At 45.5% G+C, this 24,410-nt stretch overlaps 6 protein-coding genes across 13 annotated transcripts; 3 read left to right on the top strand and 3 right to left on the bottom strand.

The window, feature by feature from the left end:
* Positions 1-87: 87 nt before the first annotated feature.
* LOC122612269 (heat shock factor protein) lies at positions 88-4,460 on the bottom strand. 4 transcript variants are annotated; one of them, XM_043785764.1, is made up of 9 exons: positions 4,249-4,460; positions 3,728-3,949; positions 2,761-2,869; positions 1,546-2,693; positions 1,206-1,480; positions 1,028-1,133; positions 877-930; positions 711-786; positions 88-651 (listed from the first exon to the last, which is right to left on the bottom strand). In XM_043785764.1, the coding sequence occupies exons 2-9, from the start codon at positions 3,932-3,934 to the stop codon at positions 500-502; spliced, it is 2,127 nt and encodes a 708-aa protein (XP_043641699.1). In that variant the 5' UTR covers positions 3,935-3,949; positions 4,249-4,460; the 3' UTR covers positions 88-499. The 4 variants fall into 4 exon arrangements, with proteins under 4 accessions (XP_043641699.1, XP_043641697.1, XP_043641698.1 ...); XM_043785762.1 differs by having other exon boundaries at positions 1,028-1,480; XM_043785765.1 differs by lacking the exon at positions 877-930 and having other exon boundaries at positions 89-651.
* Positions 4,461-5,284: 824 nt separating this feature from the next.
* LOC122614995 (polycomb protein Pcl) lies at positions 5,285-9,843 on the top strand. Of its 2 annotated transcripts, none has more exons than XM_043789819.1 (5): positions 5,285-5,456; positions 5,730-7,256; positions 7,316-7,488; positions 7,544-8,621; positions 8,684-9,843. In XM_043789819.1, the coding sequence occupies exons 2-5, from the start codon at positions 5,778-5,780 to the stop codon at positions 9,077-9,079; spliced, it is 3,126 nt and encodes a 1,041-aa protein (XP_043645754.1). In that variant the 5' UTR covers positions 5,285-5,456; positions 5,730-5,777; the 3' UTR covers positions 9,080-9,843. The 2 variants fall into 2 exon arrangements, with proteins under 2 accessions (XP_043645754.1, XP_043645753.1); XM_043789818.1 differs by having other exon boundaries at positions 5,725-7,256.
* A 159-nt stretch (positions 9,844-10,002) lies between these two features.
* LOC122614996 (polyadenylate-binding protein) lies at positions 10,003-17,322 on the top strand. 3 transcript variants are annotated; one of them, XM_043789822.1, is made up of 5 exons: positions 10,003-10,183; positions 11,425-11,609; positions 13,594-15,078; positions 15,139-15,446; positions 15,516-17,322. In XM_043789822.1, the coding sequence occupies exons 2-4, from the start codon at positions 11,444-11,446 to the stop codon at positions 15,390-15,392; spliced, it is 1,905 nt and encodes a 634-aa protein (XP_043645757.1). In that variant the 5' UTR covers positions 10,003-10,183; positions 11,425-11,443; the 3' UTR covers positions 15,393-15,446; positions 15,516-17,322. The 3 variants fall into 3 exon arrangements, with proteins under 3 accessions (XP_043645757.1, XP_043645755.1, XP_043645756.1); XM_043789820.1 differs by lacking the exon at positions 10,003-10,183 and adding an exon at positions 10,707-10,884; XM_043789821.1 differs by lacking the exon at positions 10,003-10,183 and adding an exon at positions 11,225-11,355.
* Positions 17,323-17,504: 182 nt separating this feature from the next.
* On the bottom strand, positions 17,505-18,170 carry LOC122614994 (essential MCU regulator, mitochondrial). The gene has a single exon (XM_043789817.1). The coding sequence runs from the start codon at positions 18,073-18,075 to the stop codon at positions 17,782-17,784; it is 294 nt and encodes a 97-aa protein (XP_043645752.1). The 5' UTR covers positions 18,076-18,170; the 3' UTR covers positions 17,505-17,781.
* Positions 18,171-18,331: 161 nt separating this feature from the next.
* LOC122612812 (ankyrin repeat domain-containing protein 13C) lies at positions 18,332-21,562 on the bottom strand. The gene has a single exon (XM_043786655.1). It carries the CDS (start codon positions 21,478-21,480, stop codon positions 19,846-19,848), a length of 1,635 nt encoding a protein of 544 aa, XP_043642590.1. The 5' UTR covers positions 21,481-21,562; the 3' UTR covers positions 18,332-19,845.
* A 257-nt stretch (positions 21,563-21,819) lies between these two features.
* Positions 21,820-24,259, top strand: LOC122612666 (WD and tetratricopeptide repeats protein 1). Of its 2 annotated transcripts, none has more exons than XM_043786418.1 (2): positions 21,820-22,848; positions 22,911-24,259. In XM_043786418.1, exons 1-2 carry the CDS (start codon positions 22,107-22,109, stop codon positions 24,050-24,052), a joined length of 1,884 nt encoding a protein of 627 aa, XP_043642353.1. In that variant the 5' UTR covers positions 21,820-22,106; the 3' UTR covers positions 24,053-24,259. The 2 variants fall into 2 exon arrangements, with proteins under 2 accessions (XP_043642353.1, XP_043642352.1); XM_043786417.1 differs by having other exon boundaries at positions 21,823-22,854.
* The last annotated feature ends 151 nt before the right edge of the window (positions 24,260-24,410 follow it).

The following is a 24,410-nucleotide window of genomic DNA, read 5'->3' as shown; positions in this document are numbered from 1 at the left end:
GAAAATGACAAACAATTGATTTCATTTGCAGCTCAACGCGGCATTAAACAGTTTATTTTCGATTAATAAACTGTTTAATGCCAGTTTATTTTCGATTAATAAAAGTAGTGTGTAAAACGTATAACCTAAAGCGTGCGATCTTAAATCGTCTACGATCTGAGCAGCCTTCGTCCCACTCGATCGGTTAGTGCAAACCAAAAATCTTCTACCTGAGCCGAGGCCCGCAAAATCCCGTGATACAAAATAAATCGTACTCTTTACAGATTCTTCGAGTCTTTCTACAACAAGAACTGGTTAGTCTATATATCATATATATAGTGCATAAGGCATATACAGATCATTCGTATGATTAAAGTGATCATTAATGTGATTATTGTATGAATCAACTAATAGGTTAGACAGAGTAGGTGATGAAAATTAACGTGTAAAGAATTCCACTAAACACTAAAAACAATTTGTTCGCCAGTTAAACGACTGAGCTGCTACTACTTAATATAAGTTACAACTCGTGACGTGGCGTATTTAAGACCGAACTCTGCGTCTGCAGCTGGCGCCTGCTGGCCTCCTGATCCTTGTTGCCATCGTCCGTGTCCAAGATGTCGGACAGATCATACATGGGCTGATAAGAAATCAGTTCAGAGCCACTGGGCGCTGCTTAAAGCAAATTGGTTAGTTTCAAGCGAAAAATTAATACTGATATGCGAACCAACCTTTCTTTTCACTGCTCATGCTGTCATTGGGAAACGATAGGCCATAGTTGTCCATCAGATCAGAGTCGTTGAACAGCTGTAAAGTACACAAATAAACCACATTGTTAGTTAGTTCGATAAGGGTATTTTCAGACATGGAGGCCAGATGTGGACGTTTTGTGCTGACCTTTAAAAGCAGCTCGTCCTCCGGCAACTGAAAATTTGGCGTCCTGCTAGGCGCCTAATCATGTAAATAGAATATACGTTAAATCAGCCTCGGGTCGGACAAACGGACAGCTAGCTAATACAAAAAGTCTTTACTAAATGTTGATACTTACACCCAAGAGCATGTTTTGATCAATGGCCACCCCATCGCCACGCAGTAGATCCTTCAGTGTTTCCAACTCATCTTGCATGTTGTCCAAGTGCCCATGGAGGTCGTCACTGCAACAGTAAGAATTAGCCGCTTGATTATGGCTTATCCGACTTGAGTTTGAATGCTTCTGGTCTACTAACACTGAAGCCATCCTGAGGAGTTGACCGGTGTTGGGATCTCGGTTGCTTCCGTTCTCAGCGCCAGTGTATTTGGCCACAGCCATGCCCTTTTCCTCAGAGGCTTGCGCCTTGGCCGCTGCCTTCGATGTCGAGGCTTGATTGGCATCCAGCAGAGTACTGTTGGTGGGCACATCGAAGTTGCTGGCAAATTTTCCGCTGCTCACTGTCGTTTGCCCAAATTTCTGCTGCTGATCCAGTTTGGCTGCCTCTGCCACGCCGTCAGGAAGCAGAGTATCCTAAAAAGTTAAGAGAAAAGAGTTAGTAACTACCTAAAGATTCAAAGGGGTCAAAACCAGCTTACTTCAAAAATATCCGTTGGCATATCCTCACTGATGAAGTTGACATTGTACAGATCTGCGTTTGCGGGAGTCATAAGCTCCATCAGTCCGGAGCTGTTTTCCGGCTCAGACTTGATAATCATTGGCTGGACCATCACATCAGGTTGTCTACTATGCTGGCTGCTCGTCCGTTGCGCCTTGGGCGACGAACTATCAACGAGTAACTCTCCAGCATCAATTACAATGTCGCCCGTCTGTCGTCGCAGCCTGTTCTGCTCCTTAAGCTGCTGACGCTTCTGCTCCTGCTCCCGCACCATGGGCGTGGTGAGTACATTCTGCTCCTCGTGATAAGGCGGACTGTTTGGCACTTCCTGGACATGAGAATCGGGCGCCTCGGTGACCGTGTAGACAACTTGTTGTGCCGGCGATTGACTAACACTTTGGGCCATCGGAGAAGTGGCTCCGCCTACCAGAAGATTACCGCCAGCGGTTCCATTTCCCTGGAGCAGCAAGTCCTCCACACTCTGATTCGAGTAATCGACGTTGTGCGAGCTAATGCTTATGTTAGATCGCGGACGCTCAACGGCCAGGGGAGAGACACTCTCTTGGTCGTACTGTGATGCTGCCGTGTAACCGGCCGGTGATGGATTCATCACCTCATCAAGCAGCTCCTCGCTAAGCTCGTGGATAACAGGACCGCCGCCACCCTCGCTCTCCGTTTCGCTGGTGGTGCGTGCGCGATCGATTTCCGGCGTATCGTTGATCATTAACTGCATGTGGCGCTTCACGCCAGACATGTTGCGCGACGGTTGCACGATGGAGATTAGGAACTGGATCAGTTTGTTGACTATCTGTTGCTGTTTTGCATGCTTTTGACGCAGGCTGGCAATCTCGCGCCATAGCACCTCGTTCTCCTGTTTCATGGCGGAGAAGCGCGAGTCCAGATTGTCCTGGCGACCCCGCATGACCTTCACATCGCTGAGGATCTTAGACACGGCCTCCTGCTTCAGCACACTCTTGTCGTCCCCATTTTTGTTGTTCGATATTTTCCTTTTGATTTGGTCCAAGAGAAAAGGCGAGTTGCGTTTGAAAAATGGATGTGAAAATTCAATCTCGTCGCGATCAAAACGCAATCCGCCGTTGTCAATAGAGGTGATCTTGTGGAATCCATCTGCAATGCACAAATGAAAGATGTTATTAGCTGATGTTTCAACAGAAAAGCTTCAGATGCTACTTACACATATTCAATTGCCTTATGAAACTGGCCATGTTATTGTGCTTGTAGTTCAGTGGCAATAGTTCCTTGGCGAATTGCGCCTGATTTTGTATAACGAAACTTTGGCCATCCTGCAAAAAACAAAACGAAAAACGGAAGCGATATGAGAGTCATGCTGATATGTGGTTGCCACAAACCTATTAGCAGTAGGCCGCAAACTAAAGCCGATAAGCGTTTGCCTCAACGAAAATAATTAGCTAATTGAAATGATATCTATAGATGCAAAATTACAGTTACGAGCCAAATAATAGTAGTTGAAAGTAGTGAAAAATGCTTGAACATCTGATAAAGTTTATATAATGCATAAAAGGATATCTCAAGCAAGTGTTTTAAAAAGCGTCAAAAACTTCAATTTATTAAGATATTCGTATTGTAACAAGATTTACCAACTCCGTAAAAAGTTCAAAGCTTTTTGAATATCAAGGTTCAAGTTTTCTAATGTACATATCAAATATGTTTTTTGGTTTATGATGTTGCTATGTACATACGTACAAACATATGTATGTGCGTATGTTTCTGACTGAAAATGGTTTGTGAACGCTATGCTTATCAGTAAACTCTTCGTTAAGAGTGTGTGGTAACCTAAGTGAGAACCAATTACTCTTATCTTAAATGAAAAACCAACTGAATGACCAAGGGAAATTTTTCGATTGACAGTTGGAGATGGAAAATTTTCCAGAGTTCACGCACGTACGCATGCAAATGGCAACAACAATAATAACAACAACAAGATGAATATGGGGGGAAGGCATTATGCATACGTGCGATGCGGCATGGGCAACAACAAAACAGAGAGCAAGAAGCGAGAGCGAAAGAGAGCTTGAGACACCTGCAAGCAAAGTCATTGTTGTTGCCATGCTGATTAGCGGTAAATGGTGGCAGGGGAGACTCTGGAAAGGTAAATAAACAATATGGCGGCGTAGTCTTACCTTGGTCCAGCAAATCAAGCGATTGGTATCGGCATCATCCACCAGGCGCCACAACTTGGCTAAAAAGGCCGGCACCCCGCTTCCGATGGTGGCCGCGTCTCCGTAAGAGTGCATTCTCCTGGAAGGCAGCTGCTCCTCCTCGTCGTCCTCCTCTTCCTCCGATTCGTGCTTGAACTGCACGGCTTTAGCGGATGAACGCCTGGACATAAAGTGACCAGCAGCCTGGAAAGGAGTAGTCAATGAATTCGCGGCACACCAACACACACGCTTTTTTCCAGTTCACAGTTCACTTTTCCACGCTTCTGCATGTGTGTTCGAGTGTGTTTGTATGGGTGCGGGAAACAGTGTGCGTGTCCAGGTACACAATACATATATAAAATGTACATATGGGTACAATTTTGATGTGAAAGTTGCAGCTCTGATCGAATCGAATGTTTTCGGTTGCAGCCAAGTGCGTCATTCGAGCCACCAACTTGCACAAATGGAGCTCTAGTTCTTCTTCTCCTGCTCCACCTACCTACCTTAACAATTTTACAGCTCTCAAGGCTTCCGCAGAGTGAAAAACTCGCGTTAAACTAGTAAAGTTTTGTAATTGCACTTCACTTTCTATGTGTACCGCTTTTGTTTTTATAGTTCTTCGGTTTTTAAGTGTTTTTTTCGCGATTTATTCACAAGTGAAAAATTAATAAAACCTCCGTCAAGTAAATTTGCTTTTGTTCGCAGCGTGACCAGTTTGGAAAAAACCCATCGAACTGAAGTTCGCTGCTATTTATATCATTTCTGTCTGTCTGCTTGGTCCTCTGGTATTTTTCTAGTATTTTCTGGCGCGCAGCTTCGTATTCAAATATTGACCCCAATTACTGAAATGATCATTAGAGAAATAATATATTAAATAATTCTGTGCTTTATTTTTAAAGTTGGGATTGAAATGTTGCTTGCGTTTATTTAGTGGCTACTCACAGCAATAATTGATAAATAATGGACGAAATTAATACGGCAGTACTATAGATAAGGAATTTTTTATTTAGTATTTTCCATATGGTAACTTAATAATAATTTAAAATTATTTTCAGATGGTTAGTTTTTAATTAAAATAATTTGTGAAAATTTATATTTTCTAAGCAAATTTACCAAATGTTGAGATGACGATCCGACTAATTTATTGTCCTTAAAAAGTTTTCCCCTAATGTTAGTATCGTGTTGTTGCTTTATTTTGATTTTACATTTTGTTGCTTTCTACTTAAACTCTAAATTAAATAGGATATTAACTTTTATTAATCTTTAGCAAATATTTTTATGTTTTTTCTAGTATTTTCCAGCACGAGACCGCGGAGTCTTTGCCATTACAATGGCAATTATAAAGGAAATATCATACTTTTCCATATTTCTAAGCAGAGTGTTAAAGTGATCTAAAATTGTGATATACAATGTCCAACATTTAAGCACCATTTTATTATTTATTTTAAGAAAGTTAAATGTATTCCCATAACATAGATTGTTATGGTATATCCAGACAAGTAAAATGGAATGAAATATATAATTCTCGAATGCGGTCACACTAGTGGGCATATGTTGAAAAATGGCTGACACAAATTAATTTTCAAGTGATTTGTTTTGTGCATTTTCGATGGTCTTAAAGATGAACTTGGGGCAACGACGTTCAAAGCCGATAGCCGAATCAATTAGAGCAAAATGCTAATTTAATGCACGAATCGAAACACTCTGAAAGGTGGGTAAATCGGCTCCCGAAACTAGAAGTGCCATGGTGCGTGTGGAAAAGTACGAATGAGGAAGACACAGAGAATACAAAAGGGCCCGCTCTCCAGTCCGTGTGTGTAGCAAAAGTGTGCATGTATGTGTCGGCGGGCAACAACAAATTCGACGAAAAAGGCGCCAGATTAATGAGCTCGTGTTAATCAGCGGGAAACGATCGCAAAATCAATGAAAAACGCGCAGCGAAAAGCCGGCAAATCGAACTGAAGATCCCTATTTTTCAGAAAAGACTGCGCACAGGAAGAATCAACCCATCTAGCACGCACACACAGCCGCAATGATGAACAACCATTTTCACTTGCAACACGATCATCCGCCGCAGAACGTGGCACATCCGTTCATGCAACAGCCGAGTGCCGCCGGCCCGGCAGCTCCTCCGGCCACCTACAGCTACTTAGCACAGCCAGCTGGCCAGCAACCACAGTGGATGACCACCACCTACCAGATCCTGCCGCCCAACGCAGGACCGGCCACGGTGGCCAAGCGCTACTATGCCACTACTGGACCGCAGACCACGCATCCAACACATCCCAGCACCATCCAGATCACGAACAGTTTCGCTCAGCAGGCGACGCCACCGAAGCAACAGGCGGCAACAAGCTGCAGCCCTTTCAAAGCCAACAACATACGAATCATCTCGACGGCGCCGAGTGTATACAGTCTGAACAAGTCGCCGCAGGAAGCGCACTCCATCTATGCGCCGGTTCAGTCTTATTACTTACCCAGTGGCGGTAGCCAAGCTGCGGGCCAAATCAATCTGCTGGCGACCAGCGGAACGGGCAAGCAGCTGCAGCCGCCGCCGCTGGTGCCTGTGACCAATTCCTCCTCACCGCCCTCCACCGTCGTGTTAGATCGCATAAACATTTGCATCAATAACCACTACACGGAGACGCCCACTTCGCTAAGTTCATCGCTTAGCACGGCCCAACAACCTTCGCCCATCATACCGGCCATTCAGCACAAGGCCATCCTGCCCCTCATCGACAGCAGCACGGCGGACAGCAGCAGCTGCAGCAGCAGCTCTGTATCCAGCAGCAGTTATAGTGGCACCGCGACAACCTCAGCGGCAGTGGTGATTGTGGATGAGCCGGATTCTACAACCACAACGCCACAGACACCACCAACTACGCCGGAGGCGATGAGTTCACCCGGTAAAGATTCGCCCTCGCCACCGTTACTAGCCACGCAGTCGCTGCTCAAAGGCGTCAACTCAATGAAGCCAAGCTTCAAGACCGTCGAAGCAGCACCGCCAACGCCGCCAACTCCTCCATCGCCACCACCGCCGGCACCACCAGCCGATCCCTCGCCAGCGGTCCCATATGCGCTTCAGGAGGATGTATTCATCAAATGCAACGATGGTCGGTTTTACCTAGGTACCATTATTGACCAGACAAGCGATCAATATCTTATCCGTTTTGATGATCAGTCGGAGCAATGGTGTGAACCGGATAAGCTGCGCAAGCTGGGTGGCGGCAGCTCGGTCACCACTGGCGGAGGGGGTGCTTCCAGTTCGGACTCATCAAATACCTCGCCCAGTGGACCCATGTGCGTGGCCTGCAAGCGATCGGATATCGAAGACGTGGTCGAAATTTGCGAGCGCTGCGGACGTGGCTATCATCGTGGTTGCACCGTTGAAATTGTTACCGGTAGCGGAATTTGGAGTTGCAAGCGCTGCGCAAAGCCGATGAAAATGCAACAGCCCGTCAGCCATAAGATCACAAAACCTGCGGGAATTTGCCGCCAGTTGCCCTACCATGTGAGTATTCTGCGAGCCTAAGCCAGCGAATTAGGTTTCAAATCCGGTTTAACCCACAGGCGGATAAGCTCAGCTGGGATGAGAAGCATCGGGTCAACGAAGAGCAGATCTACTGCTACTGCGGCAAGCCGGGAAAATTCGATCACAACATGCTGCAGTGTTGCAAATGTCGGAACTGGTTCCACACACAATGCATGCAAAACTTCAAACAGAAGCTGCTGCGCGGCGATATGTACGTATTCAATAGCATTTCTGTGATCCAAACTTAAATTAAACTCGTTTTCTAGGTTCTTTGTGTTCTGCTGTACGGTCTGTAACAATGGCACGGAGTTCGTTCGTCGTATGCAAATCGACTGGGTGGACGTGCTCCACATTGCACTGTACAATCTGCGGAAGCATCAGCACCAAAAGTACCATCACCTGCTTAAGGACATTTGGCCCTTCATACTCGAACAGCGCAGCCAGCTGCCTATCTGCGAACAGTGGCGCACACTGCCGGAGACGACACTGATGGAGCGTCTGAAGCAAACCCTTAAGGACTACTCCGACAGATTTGTCTGTGGCAGGGAGTTTAAAAGGGCGCCGGCCTTCTATGCACTGCGACACAGTGGCCCGCCACACATTCCCAAGGTATTCCTTGAGCAGCACGAGGAGCTGTCCGATGATCTGCTCGTAAACAAGTTTAAACTGATACTCCTGCCCGAGGAGCCTGAAAGAGAAAGTGCCAGTGAACTTCCGAAAAGAGCTCCCAAAGATGTGTATGAGTTTAATACAGATGAAGATGACCCAGTCGAAACCAGCGAGGACGAAATACCCATCAAACAGATCATCGAGAAGGCCAAAAAGCAGGCCGCTCAGAAGGCCGATGACCATGATGAGTTGCCACTAAAACCGGACCTCGATGACGACAATGCCAACGATGGCGATCCCGGCAAACTACCAGCCCCCATTCCACCGCTGCTGAACGCAAACAGCAGTCGCAAACGCAAGGCTTTCCGTTTGTCCAAACGCTATGACAACAGCCGAAATCACTGTGATCTATCATCCGACGAGAACTCCAGCAGCAGCCGGGGAACCAGTTCGTTGGACCTCATCATACCACCGCCGGTCAACTTTCTGGGACGCAACAATCCCTTCCTTATGGCGACTCCCAAAAAGTCGTCACAGGGACGAAGTATCGGTGTGGGAGCTGGAGTCGGAGTAAATGGCATCATCAACAGCATTTTCAAGCTTAAGGGCACCTCCAAGGAGCAGCCGCGAATGGTGCGCACCATCAAGCGAAGACTGAGTGCCAAAGACATAACTATAGGGCCCAATCAGGAAGTGCGCAGACGACGCACTCGTCGCCTGACCACGGCCATTGAGGTAAGAGTTTAACGCGTGTGTCATTGCAATGTTTGAGACGTTTTTCCGATTCCACCTATTAGGTCATCAGCACCACTACCATCAATCCCATACCCAGCCACTACCTTCCTATCTATGCCAAAGATCTGCAGCCACCCGCGCCGCCAATGGGAAAGCCGACACACGGGCGCCTATTGCGCCAGCGGCCACAGAAGCAGTCACCCAGCCAAAGCCGTCGCAACTCCACCAGCTCGACAGCAACCAGCAGCAGCAGCAACGGCATTGGAGCCCCAGGACATTCCATGCTGGATTTGAAACAGTCGGTGAACAAGTACTTTGGTGGCGCTATGAATCGCATAGATGCTGGTGAGCCGTTTGCCATTCGGGCCAAGCGGCGTATGGGAAATGGACAGGTCCAGTACCTGGTGGAGTGGGGCGGAGATACTACAACAACGGCGATTGGATTGATTGGAAACTGAACCCTTTGGCATACCGACTCATTATTAATTTTATATTTATCATTTCCATTATCATTTCTCTTCGTTATTATGTATTAATGATCGCTGCCAACTGCGGGCCTCTTTATTTGTTAATGTTTAAAAGTTTATTACCACCCACTGCCAAAATAGCAAAAGAATGTTCAAACTATTGGTTCAGCATTAAAGCGATAAAATGTTAAATGGTAAAAAAACAAAAAAAAAAATGCAAAAAGCAACTGAATACAGGTTATAATTGTGCAATGGCAGTTAAGTGTTGCAGCAAAACTTAAATAAATTTCCACAAAATTGGTAAAAGTATTAAAAGATTAATTTGCAAGCCTATGTAACATTCGCTGCTGAATGAAAACGTATTCAATAATGTCTATTAAAATGAAAACAATTCAGTTAAGTTCAGTACTGTACTCTAGCGATACGCCCATGTATATTTTTGAAAAATATACATTAAAATGGGAAAACTCACACAAATCATGTCATGCATACAAAAAACATAAAAACACTTGATATACATACATACAAATTAAATAAAATTTAGAACTAGTTCAATAATTTTCACCCATAGACTAGGCAAACTACACAATAATGAATTAAGCCAGTACGTTTTATGTTTAACTATTAAATGCTACGAAAAATCAAAATTGAGTTGAAAGCAAACAAAGTCTCAAGCCAAGTAAATTGCTGGCAAACCAGAGCGAAATATGTTTAATGAAGTATATAATGCCCAAATAAATGTTTCGAAAATGTCACGTCTTTTGAGATTTCACTCGAAAAACCACAGTAGGCGCGCAAACTGACATTTCGGTTTGAAGTTTGACAGGCTCCGACTTTTGCCTCGCCGCTTCATTAGGTACTCGAACGCCAGATAGGGCACATGCAGCAGACGTCCAAAACGGGAAAAAGACAAAAAAAATAAATACCCTCGACCATCCTTGAGTGTTGTTTATTTCGTAGAAAACCACAAAACCATAAAAAATACACCAAGCTCTGGAGTGCCGATTTCAATCAAGAACGTCAATCAAGAAAGGAAGTGCTCGAGCTCTTCTCGGAGTGTTGTCTTGCAGCCTTATACATTTTTCACTGATTTAGGTAAGTTCGCAAAGTGGGGAATCCCAGAGATGAGATTGTGTTTTTGGGACAAAGAAATTTGCAGAAATTTAAGACGGGCACTGCTGAAAAATCATTTTACAAATTATGCTAACTAGGGTTGCTAACGCCAATTAATTTTCGTCAGCTTAGGAAAGCAAAATAAGTAAACAAAAAATCAGGATTTCCAAGATTGGATTGTGTTTGGTGGGCAAAAGTATTCAAGGAAATGGCCAAAGACTGCAAGACAAATATTTTTTCAAAAATCAAATGCAGCAGGGTTCCCAAAGAGCAAAGTATTATTAATTATCGTGAATTAGCTACAGAAAAAATGTATTTATTTTAATTGTGAAATATGCACATCAAAATTAGGTTTAAACAAAATTGTTAAATTTGTAAATTTAGCGCTCTTGGATTTTTTAGTAACATTTGTTCGACATTTGTTTTCTGCAACCCCATGTGGCAGCACTGACCAGTGGGATTTCAGCGATATTTTGTGGGGCCATCGCTAACGAATCTCCTCTCTATGAGTCGTGTAGAGTCCGTTTACGTGAGCGGTCGTGGATTCGCTTTCAGCACACGGCTTATCACATATTTTTTGTGAAGAAAAAATATATAAAAAATAAAAAAAAATATTAAAACACAAAAACGTAACAAAAAAAATTGTAAAAAGTAGCAAAAAATTCGAGCAAGTGTTTGGAGAAGTAAGTACAGTGCAAAGATATTCGTTTTCAGTGGTGGAACGAGTGAGAGGGCGCGACGCAAGACAAAGCGAATAGGGAAATTTTCCCATCGAAATTTGCTTTGTTTGTGGTCGTTGCTCGCTTTAAGATGGCGTCTAGAAACGCCAGCTTGGCCGCAGAAATGTGGTCTAGGGACCATATTTGTCGTGAAATTTCGGGGAAATCGAAGAATTCGCCAAAATTTGAGCATGCAAACGCGTGTCTATCTTTGTGTCTGTGTGTATGTGTGGAAATTTTCCAACACGAAGAGAAAGAGAAAAGGGGAGCGTAAAGAGCAACAACAAAGCACATGCCAACGTTGCCATGTCTACCGACTGTCACATGTACCAGTGTTGCCACCCAGACACACAGACAGAGAGACGAATAGAAGAGCAAAAGCCACGCCGCTTTTTTTTCTTTCTATTTCACCGCCTGCCTGGTCGAATCCATCCGGTCCGTAAAGATTAAGAAAAAACCGAAATTTATTGCAAAAAAATGGAAATTAATTGTTAAAAATTGCAGGTAGACCTGATCACCAAATATGGCTTCTCTATACGTCGGTGATCTCCCACAGGACGTCAACGAATCGGGACTTTTTGATAAGTTCTCGTCTGCTGGTCCAGTGCTGTCCATTCGTGTCTGCCGCGATGTGATTACCCGTCGCTCGTTGGGTTATGCCTACGTCAACTTCCAGCAGCCAGCCGATGGTGAGTAATCCATGCAAACGTAGTGTAACTTTGTAGTCGTACTGCCCATAAAAGTAGCCCCCTTCCGCGCGAAACAAAGAAAACACGTGTGCAGTTTTGCACTCGCTTACTCACACACGCACACAACCACATACCGTACAGTGGGGCAAAACGCACGTCCAAACTGGACTTTATGGAAAGATGGCTCTCATAGGAGACCAGATAAACGGCTTCCAAGTGTTTCATAACTCGCTCCACAGTGCATTGCTTACGTTAATCTTCTCGCGCACACACACACGCGCAATCTATTCCCACCAGTGTGTACACTCACACATGCTTATATTAGTTCCAGTTATTCTGGATGGATACATGGTTAGTGCAGGGGTATGAAGAGGGCCAAACAGCTGGCTCGTGGCACTCATCAACCGTTCGCCTAGAAATTTCCGCCTCAATTTCGCACAAAATTGCAATTATGATGGAATAATATGGTTTCATACTGCCCAGACAGCTTATCGCAGCCCCGCCCATTAGAGGTTTCATTGTTTCATTGCTCGTTCTTCTCGTTTATTTTGTGTGGTGTGTGTGTGCGTTGTTTCCAAGCGGCGAACTTGCGCGCACGCACACGCACACGTCGACGCGCATAAACATGTGTTCATATTGTTGTTTGGACCATTTCTTTTTGGCCTTCATCTATTTTAGGTTATATTCCATTAACTGAGCTTCCGCACGTTCGCTCTTTACACTTTGTATTGCCGCCACTAACTTTTGTTTTGCTTTCACTTTCACATATCTTCCCTGCCCTCCGCATTCCGTTCCATTAACACTTCCAAATTCTTGACATGTCAGTGAACTGCTGCGTATCGGCCCCTCTTTCGCCCATTAAAATCTTGTTTTTACAAAAAACGAAAACAAAACTTTCACTGCGCATAGTTGCTGCTTCTTCGGTTCCCGTTGTTCGCTTACATTTGTTTATTCAATTAAGCGCACAATGGCACAAAGCTGGTGGCTGGTGATGATTACGCTGCGTGTGAAAGCCCGTCGCATTCCAGCAGGTTTTTTGAACTCTCGTTATTAAGGTTAGGGCGAACAGCCCTGTCAAAATGAAAACAACTTTTAAGCTAGTTTTTACACTATGAAGTTTATTTTTGTCCTTTAAGGCTTTAATTAGTTACAGTTAAGATGCCTATCTCGCAACTCCTACCCATTGGTTGGTCAGATTTAACCCTTTTTGACACGACTAAGATTCAATGTTGCCAGAGAAAGTAATGCAACTTACCATGTAGATGGTCTATACGTATCATCCACAGAAGTAGAAGCATAACAAACACTAAATTCATCATCGAAATTAGACTCAAAAGATTGTTCCATTGCCTATCTAGAGATTTCCTGCAACTTCTACCCATTGGTTGGTCAGATTTAACCCTTTTTGACACGACTAAGATTCACTGTTGCCAGAGAAAGCCATGCAACTTACCATGCTGATGGGTTTTGCATACCATCTGCAGAAGTAGAAGCATAACAAACACAAAATGCATTGTTGGATTATACTCTAAAGATTGTCACCTATCGGCCTCTCTAGATTCCTAGCAACTTCTACCCATTGGTTGGTCAGATTTATCCCTTTTTGACACGACTAAGATTCACTGTTGCCAGAGAAAGTAATGCAACTTACCATGTAGTTGGTCGACCTATACCATCCACAGAAGTAGAAGCATAACAAACACAAAATGCATCATCGAAATTAGACTCAACAGATTGTATCTAGAGATTTCTAGCAACTTCTACCCATTGGTTGGTCAGATTTAACCCTTTTTGACACGACTAAGATTCATAGTTGCCAGATAAAAGATCAGACTTGACTTACCATGCACTACGCTGCTTTTGCTTATGGCCAGTGCAGAAGTTGAAGAGTCACAATGTCCTTTAAGCCTCCTTATCATGTAACGATTTTTAGACTCAAATCGAATCGGTAGTAAATCGAAATTTTCCCAACTTTCATCCACAGCTGAGCGTGCTTTGGACACCATGAACTTCGACCTGGTTCGCAATAAGCCCATTCGTATTATGTGGTCTCAGCGCGATCCGTCACTTCGCCGCTCCGGTGTGGGCAACGTGTTCATCAAGAACTTGGATAAGGCCATCGACAACAAGGCAATCTACGACACTTTCTCCGCCTTCGGCAACATCTTGAGCTGCAAGGTAGCCACCGATGAAAAGGGCAATTCAAAGGGCTATGGATTCGTCCACTTCGAGACTGAAGAGGCCGCAAACACGTCCATCGACAAGGTCAATGGCATGTTGCTCAACGGCAAGAAGGTCTACGTGGGCAAGTTCATCCCGCGCAAGGAGCGCGAGAAGGAGCTCGGCGAGAAGGCTAAGCTCTTCACCAATGTGTATGTGAAGAACTTCACCGAGGAATTCGACGATGAAAAACTGAAGGAATTCTTCGAGCCTTACGGCAAGATTACCAGCTACAAGGTGATGTCCAAGGAAGATGGCAAGAGCAAGGGATTCGGATTCGTTGCGTTCGAGACCACAGAGGCTGCTGAGGCGGCCGTTCAGGCCCTCAATGGCAAGGACATGGGAGAGGGCAAGTCCCTTTACGTGGCTCGTGCCCAGAAGAAGGCCGAGCGCCAGCAGGAGCTGAAGCGCAAGTTCGAGGAGCTCAAGCAGAAGCGTCACGAGTCTGTGTTTGGCGTGAACCTGTACGTGAAGAACTTGGACGACACAATCGATGATGATCGCCTTCGCATCGCGTTCTCTCCGTACGGCAACATCACATCGGCCAAGGTTATGACCGATGAGGAGGGTCGCTCCAAGGGATTCGGATTCGTGTGCTTCAATGCCGCAGCCGAGGCTACATGCGCCGTCACCGAGCTGAACGGCCGCGTCGTCGGCAGCAAGCCCTTGTACGTTGCTTTGGCCCAAAGGAAGGAGGAGCGCAAGGCTCATCTGGCCTCGCAGTACATGCGTCACATGACCGGCATGCGCATGCAGCAGCTGGGACAGATCTTCCAGCCCAACACGGCAAGCGGCTTCTTTGTGCCGACCCTTCAGTCCAATCAGCGCTTCTTCGGTTCCCAGGTGGCCACTCAGATGAGAAACACACCCCGCTGGGTGCCCCAGGTGCGTCCCCCAGCAGCCGTACAGGGTGTTCAGGCCGGAGCTGCCGCCGCTGGCGGCTTCCAGGGCACAGCCGGTGCAGTGCCCACTCAGTTCCGTTCGGCTGCTGCTGGAGCACGCGGAGCACAGCCTCAGGTGCAGGGCACCCACGCTGCCGCTGCTGCGGCTAACAACATGCGCAACACTGGAGCACGCGCCATTACCGGCCAGCAGACTGCTGCCCCCAACATGCAAATCCCCGGAGCCCAAATTGCTGGCGGTGCCCAGCAGCGTACTTCAAACTACAAGTACACCTCAAACATGCGCAATCCTCCAGTGCAGCAGTTGCATCAGACCCAGCCAATTCCACAGCAATTGCAAGGAAAGAGTAAGTTTTAGCTTGACTGCCATACGCACGATTCGTCACTAATGACACTAATTCTTGCAGATTCTGAGAAGCTCATTGCCTCGTTGCTGGCCAACGCCAAGCCGCAGGAGCAGAAACAGATCCTCGGCGAGCGTCTGTATCCGATGATTGAGCATATGCACGCCAATCTGGCTGGCAAGATCACCGGCATGTTGCTGGAGATCGAAAACTCCGAGCTCTTGCACATGATCGAGGATCAGGAGGCTCTCAAGGCCAAGGTGGAGGAAGCTGTGGCCGTGCTTCAGGTGCACCGCGTCACCGAGCCCGCTAACTAAGCTCAAACAGCTCGAGCGGATGAAATTTTTACAAAAACACTTTACACCCAAAAAGTATGTAATCTACAGATTTCATCAAAGGCGCTCCAGTATTCTAAACTCGCATTTCTTTTGTCCTTGCAGTTTTCCACTAATCTTTCAATACATGAACAACAATTCGCATTCACTGATGCTTAGTGCACAGGAGGATCGCCAAAAAGGACACACATTCAACACAGAAGAACGAAGCGAAAAACTACGGCTTTTTCTTTTCTAATCCCAGAAACCAGAAACATCAACAAAAGCAATTTCAATCATTTAATTTCGAACGCATTTACGCAAGTACACGAAGCAAAAAGAAGAAAGTCACGCAAAGAAATTCTGCAGTCCACTTATGAATTCTTTTTTTACATAAACATGTTAATTGAAAAAAAAAAACGGAAAAATGTCGTCATTGCTTTAACTGGATCAATATTATTTTGTATGCGTATAAAGAAAACACAAAAAACCATGGCAAAATAAACAGATTAAAGCATACATGTAGACAGCTCAGCTTCTTGCAAGTATTGAAATTGTGTTTTTAAAAATGTAGACAAGTTTCTAGTGTACACTTTTTCCACCCACACTTTCAAACAACAACAAACAACACGAAAGCGATATGTAATTTTTTTCAATTCTTTTTTCTCAAATTCAAACTTTAAGAAAGCTTTGTTTAGAAAAAGAAACGCGACAACCATACACTTTTAAAAAAGCAAAGAAAAAACAAAAAAATTGCAAAAGAGTTAAAATAAAAACGAAAAAATGTAAAGCAAACTGTGCAGAGAACAGAACAGAACAGAAAAGAAAGAGAGAAATAAATAAAGGGAAAACCGCAAGAATATGAGAGTCAAGTTTTTGCTACTTTGAAAAAAGAGAGAAAATACAGAAAACAAACAACTGAGAAAATATGTTGAAAAAATGAAAACAAAACATAAATCTAAAAAACTACAAAAAAATGGCAAAACCTATGTAAAAACAGCAAAAAAATATAATATAAACATAAACACAAACACACAGCAACACACATATTAAACAACAACAACATATATGAGAAATACAACAAAACACATGAAAAACGCTAAAGCGTAAAAAACTTATGAAGCATATTAATAAACAACAAAAAGGGGCGACAAAACCCGATGGCTAGAAAGCAGGCAGGATTTTTATGATTACACTATTATCCGAGCGAAGGAGACAAGCATAAACATTTATAAACATTTGCAAAAACATATATTTAAAGAGTACGCCTGGTAAGCGATTTTAGTTGCGTTCCGACTTCTGTCTGTTGTTACAAAGGGAAACGAGAAAATATTACCAGTAAATAATGTTTTTACACCATACACACACAAAATGATATATTAACGCAAGCGGAAGTAAAACAAAAGTCGCCGCTCGGGGCAGTGAAATACATATTTTTTTATTAAACAAATCGAAAACTAAAAACAAATAAAAACCCAAGGAAAAATGATTGAAAAAATTGCAAAACACAAAACCACATGTATGCAGAAAATGCAAAAATATTTAAAAAAAAGCAAACAAAATAATGAGAGTAATACAGAAAACATAACCAAAACCCGAATTGGAATGTTCGTTCAAGGGAAAATTGCGAGAAAATACACATTGGGAGGGAAAAAGAGGAAATCTTTTACTTTTCACGAAATATACGCAAGTCAACACACTTCTATATATAGCAGATATATATGTATCCTTATATATTAAAGCGAAATAAAACATAATTTGTATGATTCAAGAAAAAATAGAATCGTTGCAACTTGACTGCGCGCATCTTCGAAGCAAAAGCCCAGCAATTGAAACCATTTGAAGAAATTGTAATAAACGCAGAGAAAGTCCTTAAAACATACCTTTGTACACCCAACAAATTTAATTACAATAAAATTCCACTTCGGCAAAAGCGAGTGTTTCATTTTTCAGGGGAATTTGGGCGGTTTGATCCTAACTTGGATGTTTATATTTAATAGTTTTCAAAAACCTATTTAATATAAACGTACATATGTATATACTTGTTTCGTATGAAATGACATACATGTAGGCTGTAGCAGAGCATCATTATATAACAACAGACAAGTTTTAAGCATAGTCGAATAAACTTTATTTAATTCTAGCACATTCAAGTATTTAACGAGCATAGTTAACATTCAGATAGATGAAATATTAAAGCGGGACTTTAAGAATACAGCACAAAACACATAAAATGCAAGATTCTTAAGAGTAGAAAAAGGAGGCTAATGGATGAATAAATATATGGCCGAGAGCTGGGTTCCTCTGCTTGGGGCAACGTGGGGCTCCAACCGAACACATTTATTCCGACTAGGAGGCACCCCCACATGAAGATTGTCAAGTGTCCGGATGCCTAGTCCTCGTCGTCGTCGTCATCCGCGGGCACGAACAGATCGTTCTCCTCCAGGAAGTTGGCCACGTTCTTGCTGATGGTGGCGCCCACGAAGAGACCCGGTATGACGGCACAGAAGATGGCCAGCAGGCCGAAGGGCATCTCCTCGGGCTTCGGTTTAATGGCTCCACTGCGGAAGTACACGCTGGACATGTGGCGCTGCAGGATCCTTAGGTTGTGAGGGTGTTCCGCCACACGGCGCGTTACCCGCTGCAGGGCATGGGTAATGGGGAATGCCAGGCGTGAGACAATCATCGTTTGTGCGCTTCAAATATCTCTTATTTCGTTTTAAAGCCAAAATTAGTCTCAATTTGTGCGTAGATTGTGATTCGAGCAGCTGATTCAGCCAGTTGCAGTGTTGAAAAGCGTCCCAATTGGTAGCACACCCACGCCTGGCAGTGTGGTGCAACGCCCAAAAGCGCGCGCAATTTAAATTTCCAATCACCGCTATCCCCCATTTGTTTATAAATAAAACACGCATTCTCTTGGGTTTGCACATTTACAGTTTGTGTATATAATTATTTTTAAGAGCGTATACAATTGCTCGCCTCAGTTACAGTTAGGGTGGCCACGTATAAATATAAATGTTTCAATAAATCGCCTTAACTAGTAAAATATACTGATTTTTGCTTACATCAGAGTTTATGTAAGGATGTGTTTTGATCTAGGATTACGGTTTAAAAACGATTTCATTTGATTATCGCATTAGTTTTACCTATATGGGCTGCAATTCTATAAAAAAAATTAAAAATTGTGTCCGAAGGAAAGCAAGCGATGGCAGTTATACATAAATACACGTAGTTAAAAGGGCAAAATCACAACAAAGCAATGCGAGCCGAAAGTAAATCGGTGCTAGCTGCTTTTGTTGATTAACAAAAATAGAATGCAAGTACAGACGCTCGTTACGGCATAAATAATTGGCTAAGATGGAACTAAATAATAAATAAATACATGGGTACATACGTGTATATAAATATTTATTAATAATTGATTTGTGAAGCTGTTCTAAGTTTTGCGCACTTCTAAATACTCGAGACTATTGTGAAGCAAGGCGATGGAAATGGTTTTGCGATCGATTCTCTAGCACACGTAGCCTAAGTAGAAAACGAACGCAATTGTTTGATGTACGCTCTTCAAGCGGGTATGTGGACTCTTTTTTTTGGAAAGGGGCAAAAACAAGCATCCGCCTATCCCAGTTGACCTTAAAACTATGTATGAAATTGCACTAAACACTTAAGGGGATGTACACATAAATAAAATGATAAACGGCTGTGAAACGATCGGATATTGGACAACATCTAATCACTTACAAACTAACATTTCAAATTGTTGCTTGAAACGTGGCTATCAGCCAGCAATTCTACAGATTGGACATTTACTTTTACCTTCGCACCGCCGCGATTATCGGCAGATACGAAGGGCAATTTCGGAAAGAGAACTTTCTAGATTCCTCGCCAATGGAGCAGCTGTTTTGAGACCCCACCCCATAAAGGGCGGCAATCTGAAATCACCAATTTGAGTTGAAGTGATTCACTCGGTCTGTGAAAAATGACGAGCCTGTGCAGAATGTTGTTCAATCTAACAATAAATACTACTAAGTAATGGCCCCTCCCAATTGCGGAAGGGATTACAAACAAATACAGTACATAACAAAACGTAAATGTAAAATTGCAATTTTCAGCCCATCCAATTTGGATTTAGACAGCGAATATGCGATTCCCTAAAGGTAAAAATTGCAATTTTTTGTGTGTGGGTGTTTTCCTCTTAAGCATACATACATAAACAAGCCGCCCGTTCGAGCTGTATCCTCCGACTTTCGCTGGAGTGATCACCAAACGCGACCTGAAATGTGTGGGCAGACAGGCAGGATGAGAGGCGTATGGCGCGTGGGACGCCTCATCAATCGAACTCCGCAATGGAGGGCGAGGACGCATTGCGATTCAAATCGACACGAACGCCCGTTGCTGCGCCGGTCTGCCCGGGAGTTGGAGCTTTGGCCTTTGGCGCAGCTTCTCCGTCGCCTGGTCATAAGTCCTGAAAGCGACGCACATCCTCCCAGTAGTGCGATGGCACCTCGAACATCTTGGCGGGGATGTTGTCGCGGAACTCGAATTTTTGGAACGTCACCTTGGCGGTCACCGTGTGCAGCACGGGTATCTCAATTTTTACGGGAAAGCCCGTCGGTAGCTTCAGCGTGACGAATTCGCGCAGCTTGTTGATGTGTTTCAAGGGTGCCACGACTTCCAGAACGTCCAGCAGCATGTCCACGCTAAGTGGAAAGTCCTTGCTCATGGCTACCGTGGCTCGTAGCGTCTTGTTGGATTGCTTGTGCACGGGTGTCCTGCCCAGTTGTGGGCACTTACCGACTTCCGCATCGAGATACTGCCGCCAGGTGACTGTGGGAGGCGGCGGAGCCTGCAGCGAGCTGCGGCGCGGCAGTTCTGGCAGTGAGATGCCATTGGGAGCCGTTGGTGTATTGGTCTCTGGCGGCGTGGCCGTGTGCTGGCTGCCTAGGCTGGATCGACGCGTATCCGGCTGCTGGTTGCCACCCTTGGTAATGGTTTCGACAATGGCGCGGTTCTTTTGTAGATCCTCGTGTGACAGATGTTCCCGCCTCTTGCGCTGCTTGAGGATCAAACCCTGGATGGTGTAAATCTCGCACTGGTACTGGCCCCCAATGAGCTCCTTGCGATTGGCGCGGAATATCCAGCCGCGTTGCGCCCGTGCGAATTGTATCGTCTTGGTGGACATCTGGGTGGCCAGAATATCGGTCGACATGAGCACATCCACCTCATCCTCCATGTCTGATTCCTCGTATCGTAGACGCTGAAAGCACTCCTGCTCATTGTCCAACAGAACCAGCGATTCCCTTGCCGGCGCCTCCCCTCTAAACAGGAACGATATGTCTCCTCTCTCCCAGCGCATATCATTGAAGTCCACCAGTGTGGTGTCCAAACGAATGGAGGCACCCGACTTGTAAAGCCGGCAGATGTCCGAGGGCAGGATGCGTGAAACGAGCGGCAGCCAGGATTGAAAATCCCACTTAAATTCCATATAGAAGTCCTGCATCTGGCGCAGCGCATTGACCAGTTTCTCGCGCCGACTCTCCATGTGTTCGCGTGACTGCAGCTTTAGCATCCGCAGCACCTGGGTGATTGTCTGGCGATCGCCGTAGCTGATGGCCTCGGACAGTGGGGACCAGCCCTCATTGTTCTTGATCTTGACGGGTGCGTTTTGGGCCAGAAGCAAACGGACAGCGTGCTTTCTGCCCAGCATTACGGCCAGATGGAGTGGCGTATTGCCATGCTTATCCTTGCGAGCCACTTCGTCTTGGGCCGTGCTCAAAAGTAGTCGTCGCTGCAAAGACTTGATGTCGTCCTCGAAAACGCTCCGGTGCATGGGATAGTCCAGAATAGCCTCGGATGTCGACTTCACAGTGGGCAGTGGCGAAGCTGGCTTCGCTGTAGGCGTGGCATCGACCGTTGGGCTGGTTTTGTCAGGTGGGCGCTCCGCTGGGGAATCACCGTCACAATCACCATCGCCATCCTCGCCTTCACCGGCCGATTGGTACTCATCCGAATCCTCGCTGGACGTGGACTTCGCGTCCGACGCCGCCTGCTGCTTGTGCTTGTCGCACTCGTCCTCCTTTTCGTTGGACATGTCTCAGCTTTTCTGTAACCGTCGCGTCTTCCGTGGAATTAAATAAATCAATTCGATTTTTTTAGTTTATCTGGCAGTGTTACCAGATGGCGAAACTGTTTTAATCCCTCAAAAGTCTTCCACGGTCCTCCAGCCCTAAACAAAAATCCGTAAGCTAGAGCGGAACTTGTATTTGGTTTAAATATATTAGTAAACGCGTAAAAATGTTTAACCCATTTGTTGTTAATTTGCACAAGCAATACAAAAGCATAGCATGGCGAATAGTAGTTAATGGTGAGTTATAGTGGTTTTAGAAATGATTTTATGTCAGGCGTCGTAGGCAGCATAAATCAGTTGAGTGCTAGGCTCTACATATTCTTTCACTTCTCGGGTGCTTTAAAAAGAAATACGTTTTCCACATCCCAAATTTGGTTGTTCCATTCCGTAAGCTAACGTAAACCGTTACGGCGAAGAACGCGCTAACCTGGCAACGCCGCGCACAGGTGTCAACAACAGGAAGGTGGTGGGCGGTAGGGGCGCTGAAGTGGGGCAGGGGCACTCAGCGAATGCAAAATGAATTAAACGGAGAACGAGACGAAAACAAACGGAAACAAGTGTCATAATCCTATCCACAGCAGTCGGAGATAATGTCGAGCGATGAACTGTATCGCGTAAAGTACTCTAGTTCGCGCTATCAGCGCCAGCACACGCCCTTGAACGCCAGCTCCTTGCATTGGCAGCGCCAGCAGTACGGTCATGAGCTGGACGAGATGCTCCGGCGGCGACTCCTGGCCTCGCCGGCCTACGTGGACAGGCTGGAGCAGGAGGCACTGCTCGTCGGTCACGAGGGCTGTGTAAACTGCCTGGAGTGGACCACCGATGGCCTGTGGCTGGCCTCCGGTTCCGACGACTATCGTGTGATGATCTGGGATCCGTTCCGAAAGAAGCGTGTCCATGTCATCAGGACCAAGCATCTGGGCAACATGTTCTCCGTTAAATTTCTACCCAAGACCAACAACAGCATTGTGGCTACGTGTGCAGCGGATAAGTTCATCTACGTCTACGACATCAATCACTCGAACGAGACCCTGTTTTCGTGCAATTGCCATTGGTCGCGGGCGAAGCGCCTGGCCACCGCCCAGGACTCGCCGCACATCTTCTGGTCGGCGGGTGAGGATGGCTGCATCCTGCAGCTGGATATACGGGAGTCACACCGCTGCCGTCCGGAAGAAGGTAATGGTGTCAGGCTCTTGAGTCTGCACGATCAGGTGGAGAACACAGAGGCCAAATGTCTGGCCATTAATCCGAGGAGAACGGAGTACCTAGCTGTGGGCACCAACGATCCCTTTGCCCGTGTGTACGATCGCCGCAAGCTGCCCTCCACCGACGGTAATGGTTCGTACTTGTATTCGCAAGCATTGCAGTTCATATTGAACTCTCATCCCTTTTAGGTCTATCCGCCTGTGTGGCGTACTATGCACCCGGACAGATCGTGAAAAACATCAGTCGGAACATTGTGCACGAGTCGCGGGCCATCACTTATCTTACGTTCAATGGCAATGGCACGGAGCTGCTGGTCAACATGGGCTGCGAGCACGTCTACCGCTTTGATCTGAATCATGCCGTACCTCCGGTGTTCTACGAATTGCCCGCCTTCACATCAACACTCGTTCCGGAGGAGGAGGAGCCGGTGAAGGCGCCACACAGAAGTCGCTCGCTGCCGTCCAGCATAGAGGTGCATAAGAAGGAGGGCAATGACTTCCTTGAGAACGGCAAACTTGTGGATGCAATTGATGCGTACTCAGCGGCCTTGGCAAAATATCCGCAAGGAGAGGTCCTCTATCTGAACAGAGCGACGGCTCTAATGCGACGCGGCTGGTTTGGAGATATATATGCAGCTCTTAGAGACTGCCACGAGGCGCTGCGTCTAGATCCGAGCTATGTGAAGGCACACTTCCGGCTGGCCAGGGCGTTGCTTGAGCTGCATCGCCCTCAGGATGCGGAGAAATGCTTGCAGGCACTCATTCAGCGTTTTCCCGACTTCGCCAACAATCACGGTGTGCTCATGCTGAACAAGGACATCAAGGAGAATCGACGGCAGTCGCAGAGTACCGAGCCACCCGAGCCGGAGCCAGTGGAAATGGAGGATGGCTTCCGCTACCTGCGGCTGAAGGACGCCGAGTATGAACTCCGTTCGACGGCACGCGACTATATGCAACGTTATGTGGGCCACTGCAACACCACGACGGACATAAAGGAGGCCAACTATTTGGGCAGCCAGGGCGAGTTCATAGCCGCCGGTTCGGATGACGGCAACTTGTACATTTGGGAGGGAGACACTGGCAAGATACGCGCCGTTTATCGGGCGGACAGCGCCATCGTGAATTGCGTGCAGCCGCATCCAAGTATATGCATGTTGGCCACCAGTGGCATCGACCACGACATCAAGATCTGGTCGCCGTGCGCCGCCAGCGCCGAGGAGCGACCAAATCTCGTGGCGGATGTGACGCGCTTCGTTGAGGATAACCAGCAGAAGATGCGCACCGATCCATTCGAACTGCACACGCGCAATGCGTACTGTTTCAATAACTAGAAACTGTAGTTTAATGTGAATCTCGATCTAAAGTAGCTGCATTGTGCAGCCAGCGAGATCCAATCGGCAATATATCAAATATTAGTGTAATTTAAGCTAAGCGAACATATTTTTGTTAATTTGTAAACGAATTACTGTATACAAAGTACGAAGCTTATGAAGATGTTATTGAAGACTATTAAAATAAATGCTGTAATTTAATGAAAAGCTCAGGATGGTTTGCATTTGTGTTTTTTCTTTAATTATTCTGTTTATTTACCGTAGTTTCTTTAAATCTATGCTCACATGTATACATATACATACATATAAATATTTTACTTTATGTAATAATATTCAAGTAGTTTTTACTCAAGTTGTA

Source organism: Drosophila teissieri, chromosome 2R (genome assembly GCF_016746235.2).
Source record: "Drosophila teissieri strain GT53w chromosome 2R, Prin_Dtei_1.1, whole genome shotgun sequence".
Lineage (NCBI taxonomy): Eukaryota > Metazoa > Arthropoda > Insecta > Diptera > Drosophilidae > Drosophila > Drosophila teissieri.
This window is presented reverse-complemented; position numbering and strand designations above follow the sequence as displayed.

Coding starts and splice junctions, on each gene's coding strand:
- LOC122614994 (XM_043789817.1), bottom strand. CDS start 18,075: ATGATTGTCTCACGCCTGGCATTCCCCATTACCCATGCCCTGCAGCGG.
- LOC122612666 (XM_043786417.1), top strand. CDS start 22,107: ATGTCGAGCGATGAACTGTATCGCGTAAAGTACTCTAGTTCGCGCTAT. Junction 22,855..22,910: donor GCCCTCCACCGACGGTAATG/GTTCGTACTTGT, acceptor CATCCCTTTTAG/GTCTATCCGCCTGTGTGGCG.
- LOC122614995 (XM_043789819.1), top strand. CDS start 5,778: ATGATGAACAACCATTTTCACTTGCAACACGATCATCCGCCGCAGAAC. Junction 7,257..7,315: donor GCCGCCAGTTGCCCTACCAT/GTGAGTATTCTG, acceptor TTTAACCCACAG/GCGGATAAGCTCAGCTGGGA. Junction 8,622..8,683: donor GCCTGACCACGGCCATTGAG/GTAAGAGTTTAA, acceptor TCCACCTATTAG/GTCATCAGCACCACTACCAT.
- LOC122612269 (XM_043785762.1), bottom strand. CDS start 3,934: ATGTCCAGGCGTTCATCCGCTAAAGCCGTGCAGTTCAAGCACGAATCG. Junction 1,481..1,545: donor TGCCAACGGATATTTTTGAA/GTAAGCTGGTTT, acceptor TTAACTTTTTAG/GATACTCTGCTTCCTGACGG. Junction 652..710: donor CATGAGCAGTGAAAAGAAAG/GTTGGTTCGCAT, acceptor TGCTTTAAGCAG/CGCCCAGTGGCTCTGAACTG.
- LOC122614996 (XM_043789822.1), top strand. CDS start 11,444: ATGGCTTCTCTATACGTCGGTGATCTCCCACAGGACGTCAACGAATCG. Junction 11,610..13,593: donor CTTCCAGCAGCCAGCCGATG/GTGAGTAATCCA, acceptor TTTCATCCACAG/CTGAGCGTGCTTTGGACACC. Junction 15,079..15,138: donor ACAGCAATTGCAAGGAAAGA/GTAAGTTTTAGC, acceptor TAATTCTTGCAG/ATTCTGAGAAGCTCATTGCC.
- LOC122612812 (XM_043786655.1), bottom strand. CDS start 21,480: ATGTCCAACGAAAAGGAGGACGAGTGCGACAAGCACAAGCAGCAGGCG.